This window comes from Oncorhynchus tshawytscha, linkage group LG10 (genome assembly GCF_018296145.1).
Source record: "Oncorhynchus tshawytscha isolate Ot180627B linkage group LG10, Otsh_v2.0, whole genome shotgun sequence".
NCBI lineage: Eukaryota > Metazoa > Chordata > Actinopteri > Salmoniformes > Salmonidae > Oncorhynchus > Oncorhynchus tshawytscha.
The window spans coordinates 52927398-52946963 of NC_056438.1; the positions used below are offsets into that span (position 1 = coordinate 52927398).

At 42.7% G+C, this 19566-nt stretch overlaps 1 protein-coding gene across 18 annotated transcripts in view; it reads left to right on the forward strand.

The window, feature by feature from the left end:
* LOC112259592 (disco-interacting protein 2 homolog C) overlaps window positions 1-19566 on the forward strand; it is a 255580-nt gene that overhangs the window by 168824 nt on the left and 67190 nt on the right. For 15 of the 18 annotated variants that reach the window (XM_042328721.1, XM_042328723.1, XM_042328722.1 and 12 more), the window contains 3 exons: window positions 7873-8007; window positions 11909-12028; window positions 12303-12500. In XM_042328721.1, the coding sequence (XP_042184655.1) occupies window positions 7873-8007; window positions 11909-12028; window positions 12303-12500 (453 nt within the window). The remainder of the gene's footprint in view (window positions 1-7872; window positions 8008-11908; window positions 12029-12302; window positions 12501-19566) is intronic. The other 3 variants (XM_042328724.1, XM_042328737.1, XM_042328738.1) reach the window with 1 other exon arrangement.

Below are 19566 nucleotides of genomic sequence, written 5' to 3' on the forward strand. Positions count from 1 at the left end.
AACTCAGCATTCTTTGTCCTCCAAACACGACAAGTTGAGTTTTTACCAAAAAGTTATATTTTGGTTTCATCTGACCACATGACCTTCTCCCAATCTTCTTCTGGATCATCCAAATGCTCTCTAGCAAACTTCAGACTGGCCTGGACATGTACTGGCTTAAGCAGGGGGACACGTCTGGCACTGCAGGATTTGAGTCCCTGGCGGCGTAGTGTGTTACTGATGGTAGGCTTTGTTACTTTGGTCCCAGCTCTCTGCAGGGCATTCAGTAGGTCACCCCGTGTGGTTCTGGGATTTTTGCTCACCGTTCTTGTGATCATTTTGACCCCAGGGGGTGAGATCTTGCGTGGAGCCCCAGATCGAGGGAGATTATCAGTGGTCTTGTATGTCTTCCATTTCCTAATAATTGCTCCCACAGTTGATTTCTTCAAAACAAGCTGCTTACCTATTGCAGATTCAGTCTTCCCAGCCTGGTGCAGGTCTACAATTTTGTTTCTGGTGTCCTTTGACAACTCTTTGGTCTTGGCCATAGTGGAGTTTGGAATGTGACTGTTTGAGGTTGTGGACAGGTGAGAGCTGTCAGTGTGTGAACCTTGTGAAGACTTAAAGAAAACGTTTGACCTCTGTCATTGCCAACAAAGGGTATATAACAAAGTATTGAGATAAACATTTGTTATTGACCAAATACTTATTTTCCACCATAATTTGCAAATAAATTCATAAAAAATCCTACAATGTGATTTTCTGGATTTTTTTTTCTTATTTTGTCTGTCAGAGTTGAAGTGTACCTATGATGAAAATTACAGGCCTCATCTTTTTAAGTGGGAGAACTTGCACAATTCGTGGCTGACTAAATTATTTTTTGCCCCACTGTACATATTACCTCAACACCGGTGGCCCCACACATTGACTCTGTACCGCTACCCCCTGTATATAGCCCCGCTATTGTTATTTACTGCTGCTCTTTAATTGTTACTCTTATCTCTTACATTGTTTTAGGTATTTTCTTAACTGCGTTGTTGGTGAAGGGCTTGTAAGTAAGCGTTTCACTGTAATGTCTACACCTGTTGTATTCGGCACGCAACAAATACAATTTTATTTGATATGGAGTGGAAAACAACATTGCTATATACAGGGAGTACCAGTACTGAGTGCATGGGAACAATGTAATTGAGGTAACTATATAGTGTACAGTCGTGGCCAAAACTTTTGGGAATGACACAAATATTAATTTTCACAAGTCTGCTGCCTCAGTTTGTATGATGGCAATTTGCATATACTCCAGAATGTTATGAAGAGTGATCAGATTAATTGCAATTCATTGCAAAGTCCCTCTTTGCCATGCAAATGAACTGAATCCCCCAAAAACATTTCCACTGCATTTCAGCCCTGCCACAAAAGGACCAGCTGACATCATGTCAGTGATTCTCTCGTTAACCTCTCTATGATATGTGGGAAGCTAGCGTCCCACCTCGACAACAGCCAGTGAAATTGCAGGGCGCCAAATTCAAACAGAAATCTCATAATTAAAATTCCTCAAACATACAAGTATTATACACCATTTTAAAGATAAACTTCTTGTTAATTCAGCCACAGTGTCAGATTTCAAAAAGGCTTTACGGCGAAAGCACACTTTGCGATTATGTTAGGCCAGCGCCTAGCCACAGAAAACCATACAGCCATTTTCCAACCAAGGAAAGGTGTCGCAAAAGTCAGAAATAGCGTTAGAATGAATCACTTACCTTTTGATCTTCATCTGATGGCACTCCCAGGTCTCCATGTTAGACAAATGTTTGTTTTGTTCGATAAAGTTCATCTTTATGTCCAAATACCCCCTTTATGTTCGCATTTAGTCCAGTAAGTCCAAATGAAAAGTCAAAAAAGTTCCATTCCAGTTTGTAGAAACATGTCAAACGATGTATATAATCAATCTTTAGGATATTCCAACCGGACAATTCCTTTGTCTTTAGAAATTAAAGGGAATGGAGCTCGTGCTCACGGCCGCGCGCGAGACTTAGCAAAAGGCTTTCAGCCAGATCCCTGGTTCAAACAGCTCTTATTTGCTCCCCTTTAACAGTAGAAGCCTGAAACAATGTTCGGAAAGACTGTTGACATGTAGTGGAAGCCTTAGGAATTGCAATCTGACCCCATTTACACTGTATATTGGATAGGCAATCACTTTCTTTTTTACTACAAACATCAGATTTCCCACTTCCTGGTTGGATTTTTTATTTTATTTTAACAGTTTTGGAAACGTTCTTGTGTTTTCTATCCAAATATACTAATTATATGCATATTCTGAGTAGCAGGCAGTTAACGCTGGGCACCTTTATTCATCCAAGCTACTCAATACTTTCCCCCGTTCCCAAAAGTTAACACAGGTGTGAGTGTTGACGAGGACAAGGCTGGAGATCACTGTCATGCTGATTGAGTTCGAATAACAGACTGGAAGCTTCAAAAGGAGGGTGGTGCTTGGAATCATTGTTCTTCCTCTGTCAACCACAGTTACCTGCAAGGAAACACGTGCCGTCATTGCTTTGCACAAAAAGGGCTTCACAGGCAAGGATATTGCTGCCAGTAAGATTGCACCTAAATCAACCATTTATCGGATCATCAAGAACTTCAAGGAGAGCGGTTCAATTGTTGTGAAGAAGGCTTCAGGGCGCCCAAGAAAGTCCAGCAAGCTCCAGGGCCGTCTCCTAAAGTTGATTCAGCTGCGGGATCAGGGCACCACTAGTATAGAGCTTGCTCAGCAATGGCAGCAGGCAGGTGTGAGTGCATCTGCACACACAGTGAGGCAAAGACTTTTGGAGGATGGCCTGGTGTCAAGAAGGGCAGCAAAGAAGCCACTTCTCTCCAGGAAAAACATCAGGGACTGATATTCTGCAAAAGGTACAGGGATTGGACTGCTGAGGACTGGGGTAAAGTCATTTTCTCTGAATCCCCTTTCCGATTGGTTGGGGCATCCGGAAAAAAGCTTGTCCGGAGAAGACCAGGTGAGCGTACCATCAGTCCTGTGTCATGCCAACAGTAAAGCATCCTGAGACCATGTGTGGGGTTGCTTCTCAGCCAAGGGAGTGGGCTCACTCCCAATTTTGCCTAAGAACACAGCCATGACTAAAGAATGATACCAACACATCTTCCGAGAGCCACCTCTCCCAACCATCCAGGAACAGTTTGGTGACGAACAATGCCTTTACCAGCATGATGGAGCACCTTGCCATAAGGCAAAAGTGATAACTAAGTGTCTCGGGAAACAAAACATCAATTTTTTGGGGGGTCCATGGCCAGGAAACTCCCCAGACCTTAATCCCATTGAGAACTTGTGGTCAATCCTCAAGAGGCGGGTGGACAAACTCCAAGAATTGATTATGCAAGAATGGGCTGCCATCATTCAGAATCTGTCCCAGAAGTTAATTGACAGAATGCCAGGGCGGATTGCAGAGGTCTTGAAAAAGAAGGGTCAACACTGCAAATATTGATTCTTTGCATCAACTTCATGTAATTGTCAATAAAAGCCTTTACAAGTGTCAATTATACTTCAGTATTCCGTAGTAACATCTGACAAAAATATCTAAAGACACTGATGCAGCCAACTTTGAAAATTAAAATGTGTGTCATTCTCAACTTTTGGCCACAACTGTACATATAGGTAGGGGTAAACTTACTAGCAGCAGCTTATGTGCTGAAAGTGTGCGCGTGGCATCAATATGCATATGTGTGTGTGTGTGTGTGTTGGTGTCAGTATGTGTGGGTAGAGTCCAGTGTGCGTGTGTGCATAGTCAGTGCATGCGAGTTAGTGCATAAAAGGGTCAATGCAGGTTGTCTGGGTAGCCATTTGCTATTTAGCAGTCCTATTTAGCAGTCTCATGCCTTGTGTTTAGAATCTGTTCAGGGTCGTGTTGGTTCCAGACATTGGTACTGCTTGCCATGTGGTAGCAGTGAGAAAGGTCTGTTGCTGGGATGGCTGGACTCTTTAAAAAATAAAAATAAACATTTGGGCCTTCCTCTGACACCGCCTGATATAGAGGTCCTGGATGGCAGGGAGCTCGGCCCAAGTGATGTACTGGGCCATACGCGCTACCCTCTGTAAGCGCCTTGTGGACAGATGCCAAGCAGTTGCCATACCAAGTGGTGATGCAGCCAGTCAAGATGCTCCCGATGGTGCAGCTGTAAAACTTTGAGGATCTGAGGCCCATGCCAAATCTTTTCAGCCTCCTGAGAGGGAAGAGGCGTTGTCGTGCCCTCTTCACGACTGTGTTGGTGTGTGTGTGTGGACCATGATAGATCCTTAGTGATGTGGACACCGAGGAACTTGAAGCTCTCGACCCGCTCAACAACAGCCTTGTCGATATGAATGGGGGTGCACTTGGCCCTCCGTTTCCTTTAGTCCACGATCAGCTCCTTTGTCTTACTGACATTGAGGGGGATCAGGCCCTCATCGTTGTCAGGGATCAGGGCTACCGCCATCATGTCGTCTGCAAACTTCATGATGGTGTTGGAGTCACGCATTCGTGGGTGAACAGAGAGTACAGTAAGGGACTAAGCATGCACTCCTGAGGGTAAGCAAGGCGGATGTGTTGTTGCCTACCCTCGCCACCTGGGAGAGGCCCATCAGGAAGTCAATGATCCAGTTGCAGAGGGAGATGTTTAGTCCCAGGGTCCTTATCTTAGTGATGAGCTTTGAGGGCACTATGGTGTTGAACGCTGAGCTGTAGTAAATGAACTGCATTCTCATGTATGTGTTCATTTTGTCCAGGTGGGAAAGGGCAGTGAGGAGTGCAATCGAGATTGCATCATCTGTGGATTTGTTGGAGAGGTATGTGAATTGGACTGGGTCCAGGGTTTCTGGGATGATGGTGTTGCTGTTGCTCGCTCTGTGTCTCGCTCGCTCTCTGTGTCGCGCTCTGTGTGTGGCGGCCTCGCTTGCTCTCGCTGCCTGGCACTCACACAGCTCTGAAGGCATTAGGAATATGACTCTCGCACATTAGCACTGTGTTGAAGTTATATATTTATTTACAGTAGTCTTTTCGCCGGTTACATAAGCAGCTACTGGCTGATTCTAGGGATTGGGGTAGGGAGGGTGAGCGACTAAGTGGGGGCGGCAGTGATGTTGTCCTTGGTCTGACATTGTCAATATGAGTCTTGTTTAATCTAGCGAGGTCTGGAGCCCTCCACCTATCCCATTAATCTAACCTCACACTGGTGGTCTAAAATGGCACCCTGTTCCCTATGTTGCTCATAGGACTCTGGTCAAAAGTAGTGCACTTTATAAGGAATAGGGTGCCTTATGAGACATAGCCTATACATGGTGGAAGGTGAGATGATCGTGTGATGACACATACTATTTTCATAAATTTGTAGATGTGAAGTTTTGGGAAGCTCTTATCCTATTGGCCTATATAGGCATATTAAACATCATGATGAATTGTCACTGAAAAGAAGATTCCTCATTGCAGACAGTATGATGGTCTGAATGAGATTGCTCTGACTTATATCTGATTACCAGCTCTTATAGGTAAGTGCTATGTGTGCTAGCTAGTGTTTCATCCACTTTAGCGTATGTATGGTCCTTGACTGGGGATGTAGTGTTTTGCAGTGGAAAGAGACTGAGTACTGGGAGTGTTAAGGAAAGACAGCGAGGGACCTCATTGAAATTCCTTGTGGTTTCTCCCCCCAAATGGTGTCTGGAATTATATTACACTCTCATCCACTTCAGTTGGAGTCAAAATCTAGCAGGGAGAGGAAGTAACGTCTGATGCTTTTTTACATTGTCATGTTGTTTTCTCCCATCATACTGACAGGAGTTCACGGCTACTATACGATGGTTACAAGATTATCGCGAAGCCGACAATTATGGATGAAGACCGTCATAAAAATATATATATTTATTTTTTTGTGTAAAATAAGTGGCACAAACAGCTGTCTGAAAAACAGACGGCCAGGCCATTGTGCGGTTGAGTCCGTTTCCACGGTAATTTTTTATTATTATTTTTTTTAAATTTTACCTTTATTTAACCAGGCAAGTCAGTTAAGAACACATTCTTATTTTCAATGACGGCCTGGGAACAGCGGGTTAACTGCCTGTTCAGGGGCAGAACGACAGATTTGTACCTTGTCAGCTCGGGGTTTGATTTGGCTGATCAATAACTGTCATCTGAAATTCCATGACCGTCACAGCCCTTTTCACGGCATGATTAGACTTTCAACAACCTCTGCCTCTTGAAACAATCTGAAATGAAATACAAGTCGAGGAGTGAGAGAAGGAAATGTAGATATTTTTTTCACATTGAAAGATAATATCACACGTGGGAAGTCTCAGAGAGAGGAGGAGAGGCGGAAGCGCTGCATTAATTATGTAATGTTGAAGCATTTGGAGGAATTATGTTATGGCCAGGGGATTGAAGAGTGGGCGGTGATGATTACAAACATATTTCCATGAAGTCCATCAAATCTCCTGCAGCTCCAGTACTGGATTTAAAGGGGCAATCTGGGATTGCCCCTTTAAAACTGAAGAATATTAGACTGAAGAATATAACTTATAAAATACCTTTTTAATGATCATGAGCTTAGTTACATTTTCTTCCCTCATCAGAGGCCAAAATATAAACTTGTTTTACCTTTGCCTCAGCCGTTTACCAAAAAAGTGTGTGTGTGTGTGTGTGTGTGAGAGAGTTTTGTTTTAATCCCAGCTCAGTGGCAGGTAGCAGAGCGTTGGGTCAGTAGCTGAAAGGTCACTAGTTCGAATCTCTGGGCTGACTAGCTGAAAAATCTCTGTGCACTTGAGCAAGGCACTTAACCCTAATTGCTCCTTTAAGTTGCTCTGGATAAGAGAATCTACTAAATTATGAAAATGTTTTAAAAAATACAATGCATTTCGATCAATCCTTTAATCAATATCTGACTGAAGGAGAGGCTGGTGGCCTGGGGATGAGACATTTGACTATCAGCTTGGTGACTCATACATGGACAACTTAATACACAGCATTAGTTTGTTTGACTTGGTTGTCATAGTTATATATTTGTATTAGTTAGTGTGGTCCCACACATTCAGTCTTACGTACACATCACATAGAAATCTGTGTAGCAGAGATGTATGAGACGCTATAGGGCTAGTAAAGTTCACAATATCTTGACTTAGACTGATTTTGTATGTGAGTTACAATGGCTGTGCCACGTGGCCACACGATTAAGATGATATTTTCATCAGAATAAAATAGTTTTTGGGTCATTGCAGAGGTACTTCCCTCTCGTGGAGTGGATGGACTTCGGGGTGTTCACTATCTCATCTTCAAACACCACTAATCTGTTTTCAAAGGAAAACTAACTAGAGGGCTCCTAAAATGCAAATGAGGTGACATGAAACACTTTCAGTGCGATATCATAACGGATCATATTGGTAAGGGCTGAGGACTATGGCACTATGGAAGTGCCAAGATAAACACAGCAGCATTTCAAACATTTCCTTCCTTGAGTTAACCGTAGTCTACCTCTGTCTATTCTCCACCTGGGGACACCTGTTTGCATGTGCCTCCTGACCTGACTAGACTAACCCTTGTGTCCTACCGTCTGTCTGTCTCTCGGTCTGTCTGTGTGCTCACGGACCGCTGCCTCATCCTGTCCTCGGTTGTGTGCACCCTTTTCCCTCTATAGTGCACTGCTTTTTACCTGGGTCAATACATCTATGGTATGTATGAGCGGTGGTCAAAGGGCGTGCACTATATAGGTGCCAGACTCAGTCCCCCCCCGCACTGTTATGCTGGCTTGGCTTGTGGCAGCCTGTGGCCTGCTGTGGCCCTTGGTTAGCTATAGGGCTGAGGGCTGGGGGGTCTAACAGTAACAGGCTTCCTTCACCTTGCCTCTCCTCACGTCCAGAGAACCACTCTGCCCCTCCAGATGTCACCAGCTACACCACAGACTCCATACAGGTGGAGAGACCCCAGGGCTCCACCACAACATCCAGGTCCACGCCCAAATATGGCAATGCAGAGCTCATGGAGACCGGAGATGGTGAGTGCATAGAGGGGTTGGGGGTATTTGTGGGGATGTGTGTGTGATCGTGAACTATATTTGTTTTCATGGTGCTTGTCTTTACAGTGATGTATGTTTGGGTCATGTTTGTACCCACTCCCCTACGTGGTGATTTGGACAGTGAAGCTAAAACAAATTTGCCTCTACTATTTGAGCTCAAATGCTTTATATTAGGCAACAGTACCAATAGCAGGGGAGGTTAGCATTTTTGTGGGGGTGTTTTATTTTTGCCTCGAACTTTCTCACTCAACATTATTCACAATTCATTCAGGATTACCTGTAATCATGGTCACATTCATGTAGAAGTGTTCAGCAGCATATTCTAGTCTTATTTACAATAATGTGACTCCAAAATGACACATGATTTGCCATTCATTTCTAATGGGCACAACATAATCTGAAACACAACCAAAATAAAAGGCAAATGCATTCAACATCTCTGCAGCGTCACAAGCTTGATGTCGTGTAGTCATTGCCTGCTAGGAATATGGGACCAAATACTGAACTTTAAACAAAATGTAATACACTAAAGGGAATTTGTCTAATGACTTATGAACACTTCAAATGAGGGGACTAAATACAAAAGTGCTTTAATTTCTAAACGGTAAAACGGATATGTATGAACATACCCTCAAATAAAAGGTAGCTTTCTTTCTGTACTGTATTGAGCCAAATATATATATATATATATTTTTTTTTTTAAATATAGATTTTTTTTTTATCATGCTTAGTCATTTTTTGTTTTGAAGTGTTTGTGTCCTGGTGTTCGTCATTTGGTTATGATGACACTGTTTTGGGAGAAACGTGAAAGGAAAAACGAGAGCCAATTTAAATGTTTTACTTATGCCTCTTATGATTCAATACTGTGAATGGGATGACACAAGAATCAATCTTTTCATCATCTCTGATTTGATTTTTGACATTTGACATCACAGAACTGTTCAGTTAGATCTGCAGCAGACACCAGGAATGACTTTAGTAGGAGCAGTAAAACTCTGTCTCCTCTTAACAGATGCGTCACTCACTTATCTTCATTTTCACTCCTCTTTGAGCACATCACTTTTGATGGCTTACCTTTTGGAAGCTTTCTTTAACACACGAGAGGGGAATGAAATCCTTAGGGGATGTGAGTAGAATAGAATGCATCTAATGTGGAAATGTGGACCCAAAGTGGATTCTGAAGTTTTGTTCTGAATGCGCTCCAGTCAGATGACAGAGTATGCCAATATGGGAGACTCTCCGCTATTTTAATTTGTTCTCCTGAGGCATGCAGCATCGTCACAGACTAATCTGTTTATCAGATGCTCCAATCAATAGTGCTGAGGAATAGATTTGTTGAGCGCACAGCGCGCACGTCGTCGAGAGTCTGCTTGATAGATCAAGTGCCAAGCTTCACGGATTGGGCTGACTGGCTCAGGGAGTTTCTGAAAAGAACTGTCTGTCTCAACTTCTGTAGCAAGGCCAAACTTGTGATTAGAGATTTAAAATGTTTGTTTGTTGTGCTACTTGTTTTGTCTTGCCTAATACAGGTTTGCATGCTTTACACAGATTTGATATTTTTGTCAAATGATTTATGTTTTAATGTTGTACATATGTATTGCTTTCTATTCGCTGTTTAACTGTTGGCTTGAGGGTTTAGAGGGTTTATGAGGGTTTAGACTGAGATTTGAGTGACAGCCCTGGGTAAATCCATTTGAATTCAATCACTTTTTGACAGCAACCCTTTTGATTTGAACAAAACCTTCTGTACATGTTTGCCCATTGTAGAAGTGGTCAGAAAGTGAGTTTGAGGGCCTCCTGGTTGGTGCAGTGGTTAAGGGTGCTGTACTGCAGCGCCAGCTGTGCCAACAGAGACTCTGGGTTCGCGCCCAGGCTCTGTCGTAACCGGCTGCGACCGGGAGGTCCATGGGGCGACGCACAATTGGCCTAGCGTCGTCCGGGTTAGGGAGGGCTTGGCCGGTAGGGGTATCCTTGTCTCATCGCACCAGCGACTCCTGTGGCGGGCTGGGCGCAGTACACGCTAACCAAGGTTGCCAGGTGCACAGTGTTTCCTCCGACACATTGGTGCGGCTGGCTTCCGGGTTAGATGCGCGCTGTGTTAAGAAGCAGTGCGGCTTGGTTGGGTTGTGTATCGGAGGACGCATGACTTTCAACCTTCGTCTCTCCCGGGCCCGTACGGGAGTTGTAGCGATGAGACAAGATAGTAGCTACTAAACAATTGGATACTATGAAATTGGGGAGAAAACAGGGTTAAAAAATATATATATATCTATTTTTTAAAGAAAGTGAGTTTATGGACCTGAATGCCAAACATTCAAGAGATGAAGGTGTTTGAAGTTGACCCATTTTGCATACCCCACCATACCATGAGACATCGATGTCTTCATCACTGGAAAATAGAAACGGTTGAGATTGATATCATTTAAAAGCTTACAAACAGGATGGTAAAACAATTCTGTATTTTTTTTTCTTAAATGTCGATCTAAAACACAATCAAAACATTTTTTTAAGCATCCGCATATGTTGTAGCTTAAACCCTATTTTATATCATCATCGGTTGAGAGACAACATACTCTTGAATACAGGGTGGGTGTCATATTTTGGCTGATAAATGTACTGAAATTGGAATAACATTGAAACCTCAACTTTGAAGTGGTACCACCAAGATGGTAGGAGGTCCACACATCAGTGAATGTTGACTTGAAATGGAATATCAGATTTAAATCAATCCTCCATATGAAACCTATTGAGATCATAGAAATATAGATAATAGATTAGAGATGACCATTTCTAAGTTGTGGTAGTAATTAGAAGTGAACATTTCAATTAATTAAATTTAAATTTCAATGGTGTAGCAACTAAATTGAGGTGGTCTAAAGGGATATTAAAGGTTAATTTATATGATTAAAATGCCACTTAGCCTTTTTTTTTTTTTTTTTTTTTACCTCGGATGATGTAAATTAAGGTTTAAGCTAGAACATATGCAAACATGAATTGATGTTAAAGTTTTTATAAAAAATGTCTCATGGTATGCTGGTGTATGCAAAATGGGTCAACTTTAAACACCTTTATCTCCTGAACGTTTTTGCATTCAGCTCCATAAAGTAACTTCCTGACAACTTCTACCATGGGCAAACATGTAATGAAAGTTTTTTTTGTTTAAATCTGAAGGGATGCTGTCAACGTGATTTACATGTGTGTGTGTGTGTGCTCCACTTTTCACTCCCTCAGTCTTTGTGGTGTGTTGAGTGCCATGAGAAGTGTCATTGGAGAGAAATGGCGGTAGATGGTGTCATTGGAGAGAAATGGCGGTAGATGGTGTCATTGGAGAGAAATGGCGGTAGATGGTGTCATTGGAGAGAAATGGCGGTAGATGGTGTCATTGGAGAGAAATGGCGGTAGATGGTGTCATTGGAGAGAAATGGCGGTAGGTGGTGTCATTGGAGAGAAATTGCTAGTGGATAGTGTCATTGGAACAAAAACAGATGGTTGAAACAGGGACAGCTCTGCTATATGCAGTAGAACACTGGTTCCAAACCAAGGGTACTAGGACCCCTGTGGGTACGTGGCCTATCCACAGGGGGTGCTTGAAGATCCATGAAACCATAGGCTTACTGGTGAAATGAACACGGGAGCACTTCAGGGTTACTCTGGGCAGAGGAGGATTCAGTTGGTGGCACAGTAAGAAAAAAAGGTTGGGAACCACTGCTGTAGAGAAGACGCTTTGCATATTACCCATTGACGTGTGGCTGTCTCGTCTCAGAATGCCCTAAAGTGACAAGACTAGGAGAAGTGGCCATGCTAGTCCAATTAGACATACAGAAGTTTCCATTAAGTATTGAAGTGTTATATGTGTAGTGAACTGTGTTAACCCCTACAGGCGTTCCAGTAGGTGGCCGAGTGTCAGCCAAGATCCAACAGCTAGTCAACACGTTGAAGAGACCCAAACGACCTCCCTTAAGAGAATTCTTCGTTGACGACTTCGAAGAACTCCTAGAGGGTAAGAGGGCCTACTTATTCAACATGGTGACTTCAAAGACAAATCCTTTGATTGGTTGATTTCTGAATGGGTTTAGTTTAGTGTGTTGGTTGTTTAGCATTATTACAGGTTCTTATTGTTATTAAATCATCTCAAGCTGTGTCTCAAATGACAGTCTCTATATAGGGGCCCTGGTCAAAAGTTGTGCACTATGTAGGGATTAGGCTGTAATTAAGGATGTTTTTGGGATTATTTTGCAGCTATAACATAAATTATTGTGTTGCTCATGCTCCAGTCCAACAGCCAGACCCCAACCAGCCCAAAGCGGAGGGCGCTCAGATGCTGGCGATGAGGGGGGAGCAGCTAGGGGTGGTCACTAACTGGCCCCTGTCGCTGGAGGCTGCCCTGCAGAGGTGGGGCACCATCTCTCCCAAAGCTCCATGCCTCACCACTATGGACACCAATGGAAAACCACTGTACATTTTAACCTACGGTAAGGACTCTTGTATATACTTGCAATGACTATGCTACACAGTATACTTGCAATGGCTGTGCTATGTGGTTGTTTTACCTACCTGTTGAATTTACTGACTGTAAATCACTCTTGTTAAGAGTCTGCTCAAATTATGTCAATGTACTCGTCACAAGGATTGACTCGGTACAGCACGAGCGCTATTGAAACATTTCAGACAACTTACTAGAGAATATAATAACAAGCAACGGGGGCTGTATAACAGTGGAGATTGTGCTCATCTATAACGTAGAACTGTAGCTTGCCTTGCATAATGATACCATGACCCAGACATGCAGGACTGATGCAGGACCACTGTTATGTTAATGACCTTTTACCAACCACTACATTTTTGGGATGGATTCCATGGTTGCATTCCAAATGGCACCGTATTCCCTATATAATGCACTACTTTTGGAAGGAGCCATTTGGGATGCAACCCAGTGTGTGCTGCAGTGGGGTACTCGAGGGTTTCCATTTGAAATACTGCTTCATGCTCGGCCTTCCCACCAACCTTATTCAGCATAGCCGAGCACCAAACTGTGTGTGTTTGACACAGGCAAGCACCTAACAGTACTGCTACCTGCCGCTGAAGCATATTAATGACAGCCACACAAGGAACGCCAAGTACGCTGAACAAAAATATATAAACGCAACATGCAAGAATTTCAAAGATTTTACTGAGTTACAGTTCATATAAGGAAATCAGTCAATTGAAATAAATGAGGTCCTAAGCTATAGATTTCACATGACTGGGAATAGAGATGTTCCCAGCATAAGGTGCACCTGTGTAATGATCATGCTGTTTAATCAGCTTCTTGATATGCCCCACCTGTTGAGTGGCGCAGCAGTCTAAGGCACTGCAATGCAAGAGGCGTCACTACAGACCCAGGTTCGATCCCGGGCTGTATTCAACTGGCCGTGATCGGGAGTCCCATGGGTGGCGCACAATTGGCCAAGCGTTGTCCGGGTTAGGGGAGGATTTAGCCGGTGAGGTAGGCCTTCGTTGTAAATTAGAATTTGTTCCTAACTGGCTTGCCTAGTTAAGTAAAGGGTAAATAAAATAAAATCTTGGCAAAGGAGAAATGCTAACTAACAGGGATGTAAACAAAATTGTTAGAAGCTTTTTGATTTGAGAGAAGTAAGCGTTGTGTGTGTGTGGAAAATATCTGGGATCTGTTATTCCAGCTCATTAAACATGGGACCAACACTTTACATGTTGCGTTTATATTTTTGTTCAGTGTACATTGTTTGTGGAAAAATGCTTTTTGAAGTAAATCGTACAGTGTCAAAAGCACTGCGACGTAGTTAATTTGTATAGTTATTTAGTTCAGTAACATAGCATGTTATTTCTCTCACTTGGGGGTCTTTAAAGTTCATTGTGAATCTTGATATATGAAGAGTCAATATAATCAAATCCACTGTTTATCAGTCGGTGACTACACAGGAATGTCTTGAGTTATGTTGCAGCACTGCACTACTGCGACAATACACACTCCGACTATTCCCCTCTGCTTACTCGGATTAAAGTTTTTCTCCCAAGTCCCACCTCAAAATGCATTATGGGTTGAGGGCTGTACTATGATTTGAAGAGTAAAGTTCTGCCTCAGTAGAGTTGCCCTTGTGAATTCCAAGCTGCTGGGAAGGGCCCCTGTGAAGCTGTGGGAATAAAATAACCTGTAGGTTTGAGTCCCAAATGGCGCCCTATGGTCCCTGGTCAAAAGTAGTGCACTACATAGGGAATAGTGTGCCGTTTGGGGTGGAACCATAGACAGTCCTGCACACCGCATCCGAGAGTGCAACCTGCTGCTGAGTCGTGGAGACATGACTGGCAGACAGGCAGCATGCCCTACAGGAATAACGTAGGCACAATATTTCCTATATAATGCACTACTTTTGACCAGAGCCCTATGTATTGTGCCATGTAGAGAATTCGGGTGCCATTTGGTACGCAGACACACGACTCCAGTCAGTCAGCACTAAAACAGGCCCCAATGGAACTAGTGCAGTGTCTCTCAGTCCTCTGTCTGTATGGCTGTCAGTGTGAACATATTGATTTGTAAAGTGTGGTGGCTGATCGGACAATGTTCACCAGGCTGTGAAATGTCTGCAGACAGCCTTCCTTTTGTCAGGAGCCCAGAGTCGAGGCCCAGATCTCTGGGAAGGAAGAGACTGTTGGTCGGGTGAGCGAGAGCTACTGGGCCCTGAGCTGTGTGAACAACTCTGTCTTCAGTGTGCAGTGCTGAATCTTAATATGAGTCTCTGAAGTGAACCTTGAGTGAATCTCACTCTCACACCCTCTCTCTCACTCTGCATCGTTCTCTCTGCCCTCCTCTCTTTGCTTGTTTAATTCCTCTGGTTTCTCCGCTGTGTGATACCTCATGTAATGGACAGTTTGCTTACAACGTCAAATTATGGTTGATAGCTTTTATTGAAATAAGGGATTGATTCCTCCTAATGATTGTCTCGCTTTCCAAAAAACACAGATGGATAATTACATGAATTTATCATCCAAAATTGGCTAGTTAAATGCTCACACTGCACTTAAACTTTGGGAATTTAGTCCATATCTATACCATCCTCCTTTACAAATGAACACTATGTATTGCAAAAATAATGGTATCCATTTAAGCCATCCTTAGATTAATAAAAAATAAATCACATTTACTTATTACGACCATTTAATTTAACGATGGGTCACCACAGCATCATGATAGGAGGACATTTCCCTCCAATGCTGTAGATACAAAGCATGCCACCCTTTTCCCTATCTAGTGCACTACTTTTGAACAGAACCCTATAGGCCCTGTTCAAAGGCAGTGCCCTAAATAGGGAATAGGGTGGCAATTGGGCCTATGTAATTCCAATATGAAATCCCTTATCATGGAAACATAGTGCTGTGTATCTAGGAAGGTAATGGTCTCCATAATTCACCATCTATGGTCTATTAATAGAGATGATGATTATGCATGAGTCATGTGCCCTCATTAGTTTATCTCAAACTCCCAAACCGAGTAGTTTATGCAATAATCCAGCTCTAATAGTTGTTTTATTTCACAGTGGAAGACGTAAAAAAATAATCTCCCCAGACTGAGTAGAATCTACTACGCAGTAGATTGAATCAGTAGAGAGCCACTGAGTTTGTAGGGTTAAGATCGCCTGGAGGTCTCTGACAGAAAGAGAAGCCACATTCACCCTCTCACTCACTCACACACACTCACACATACACACACACCTCACCCCAATCCTCCTCAGTGTGGTGTAAACACAGTGTAGGTGTGACATCAGCATGGGGGTAGGTGTGGTTGAGGCGTTGGTGGAGGCTGCTCTCTGTGTGGAATAGGGATGGGCATTTTGAGATGTTTTGACTGTTCGAGTATTCACATTATTATTTTTTTCACGTACTTGAGTATGCCAAAAATATATATATGTCCTTGTTTTTGAAAAAAAAATTGTCCATTTAAAAATAACATCAAATTCATCAGAAATACAGTGTAGACATTGTTCATGTTGTAAATAACAATTGTAGCTGGAAAATGGGATGCCTGGAAGGCCAGCATCCCGGAGTCGCCGCTTCAATGTTGACGTTGAGACTGGTGTTTTGCAGGTACTATTTAACGAAGCTGCCAGTTGACGAGTTGTGAGGCGTCTGTTTCTCAAACTAGATACTCTAATGTACTTGTCCTCTTGCTCAGTTGTGCACCAGGGCCTCCCATTCCTCTTTATATTCTGGTTAGATACATTTTGCGCTGTTCTGTGAAGGGAGTAGTACACAGCGTTGTACGAGATCTTCAGTTTCTTGGCAATTTCTCACATGGAATAGCCTTCATTTCTCAGAACAAGAATAGACTGACGAGTTTCAGAAGAAAGTTATTTGTTTCTGGCCATTTTGAGCCTGTAATCGAACCCACAAATGCTGATGCTCCAGATACTCAACTAGTCTAAAGAAGGCCAGTTTTATTGCTTCTTTAAAATCAGAACAACAGTTGTCAGCTGTGCTGACATAATTGAAAAAGGGTTTTCTAATGATAAATTAGCCTTTTTAAAATGATAAACTTGGATTAGCTAACACAACGTGCCATTGGAACACAGGAGTGATGGTTGCTGATAATGGGCCTCTGTACGCCTATGTAGATATTCCATAAAAAAATCTGCCGTTTCCAGCTACAATAGTCATTTTATAACATTAACAATGTCTACACTGTATTTCTGCTCAATTTTATATTATTTTAATGTACAGAAAATGTGCTTTTCCTTCAAAAACAAGGACATTTCTAAGTGACCCCAACCTTTTGAACGGTTGTGTGTGTGTGTGTGTGTGTGTTATTTTTAGAACACCAGGCCTGCACTGGAAAAAAACGTGCTTGTATATCTATATGCCAACAGATCGCAACAATGCCTAATTTGGTAACACTTTACTGTCCTAACCATGTCATAATATGTCTAATAACCTGTCATAAATTGTGTTATTTTATGGGTGGTTATGACAGTGTTTTTTTCCCCTGCCAAGAAGTTTCCTTTCATTTCAAGGTTTGTTTCTTAAATCCTTTGATGTTGTAATGAATTCTTTAAAGTCATATTTTTACACTTTGACACTGTCAAAAAGCATTATGACCATCCTGTCACTTTACTTGGACTAAGAAAATACACTATATGACACTGTCAAGAAGCATATGACCATTAGAATCATACAAACCAGATAGACTGGTCACGTACAATGCCTTCAAAGTAGTCATACCCCTTGACTTATTCCACATTTTATTGTTACAGCCTAAATTCTAAATGGATTAAATATATATATATTTTTTCAAAATTCTTCAAGCTCTTTCAAATTGTTTGTTGATCATTGCTAGACAACCATTTTCAGGTCTTGCCATAGATTTTGAAGCAGATTTAAGTCAAAACTGTAACTCGGCCACTAAAGAATATTCACGGTATTCTTGGTAAGCAACTCCACTGTAGATTTGGACTTGTCTTTTAGGTTACTGTCCTGCTGAAAGGTGAATTAATCTCCCAGTGTCTGGTGGAACAGACTAAACCAGGTTTTCCTCTAGGATTTTGCCTGTGCTTAACTCCACCCCATTTCTTTTTATCCTGAAAATTGATTATAACCATATCCATAACAGGATGCAGCCACCAGTATGCTTGAAAATATGGAGAGTGGTACTCGGTGTAATGTGTTGTATTGGATTTGCCCCGAAAATAGCACTTTCAGGACCAAAAGTTAATTGCTTTGCCACATTTTTTTGCAGTATTACTTTAGTGCTTTGTTGCAAACAGGATGTATGTTTTAGAGTATTTGTATCCTGTACAGGCTTCCTGCTTTTCACTCTGTCAACTAGGTTAGTATTGTGGAGTAACTACAATGTTGTTGATCCGTCCTCAGTTTTCTCCTATCACAGTCATTTAACTTGTTTAACTTGATAAGCACATTTTTACTCCTGAACGTATGTAGGCTTGCCATAACAAAGGGGTTGAATACTTATTGACTGAAGACATTTCAGCTTTTGATGTTTTTATTCATCTGTAAAAGATCAAATGTATTAAAATAAAATAAAAACATAATTCCATTTTGACATGAGGTATTGTGTGTAGGCTAGGGACCAAAAAAAGCTAAATTTTAATTGATTTTATATTCAGCCTTACACAACAATGAGAAATTCAAGGTTGGTGAATACTCTCTGAAGGCACTGTACATGCCCTTATTTACAGTGTTAGGACCATGTTACAGTGTTAGGACCATGTTACAGTGTTAGGACCATGTTACAGTGTTAGGACCATGTTACAGTGTTAGGGCCATGCTGCAGTGTTAGGGCCATGTTGCAGTGTTAGGGCCATGCTGCAGTGTTAGGGCCATGCTGCAGTGTTAGGGCCATGCTGCAGTGTTAGGGCCATGCTGCAGTGTTAGGGCCATGCTGCAGTGTTAGGGCCATGCTGCAGTGTTAGGAGGGCCACGCTACAGTGTTAGGAGGACCACGCTACAGCGTTAGGAGGGCCACGTTACAGCGTTAGGAGGACCACGTTACAGCGTTAGGAGGACCACGTTACAGCGTTAGGAGGACCACGCTACAGCGTTAGGAGGACCACGTTACAGCGTTAGGAGGACCACGTTACAGCGTTAGGAGGACCATGTTACAGTGTTAGGAGGATCATGTTACAGCGTTAGGAGGACCATGTTACAGCGTTAGGAGGATCACGTTACAGCGTTAGGAGGACCATGTTACAGCGTTAGGAGGACCACGCTACAGCGTTAGGAGGACCACGTTACAGCGTTAGGAGGACCATGTTACAGTGTTAGGAGGGCCACGTTACAGCGTTAGGAGGGCCACGTTACAGCGTTAGGAGGACCATGTTACAGCGTTAGGAGGACCACGCTACAGCGTTAGGAGGACCACGTTACAGCGTTAGGAGGACCACGTTACAGCGTTAGGAGGACCACGCTACAGCGTTAGGAGGACCATGTTACAGTGTTAGGAGGACCACGTTACAGCGTTAGGAGGACCACGTTACAGCGTTAGGAGGACCACGTTACAGCGTTAGGAGGACCACGTTACAGCGTTAGGAGGACCACGTTACAGCGTTAGGAGGGCCACGCTACAGCGTTAGGAGGGCCACGCTACAGCGTTAGGAGGGCCACGCTACAGCGTTAGGAGGGCCACGCTACAGCGTTAGGAGGACCACGTTACAGCGTTAGGAGGACCACGTTACAGCGTTAGGAGGACCACGTTACAGCATTAGGAGGACCACGTTACAGCGTTAGGAGGATCATGTTATGACAACTTATGTCAGTTGTTGACAGGGTTGTGACCATGTCATAATGTTGTGTCAAGTAAAGAGTTAACCCTAATTTATGATAACCATTACAAATAACAGATCATAATTACTACATTTCCCCACATACAGTAAATTCAGTCAATAAAGCAAGTGCCATTTAAGATGCTTTTTTTTTACCGTAATTTCAACTGGATAATTTGGATCGTGGAACACAATCTTCAGAAAGGCAGTAACCTCAGCAGTGGTGCTTGCTTGTAGAAGTTAATTTAGCAGA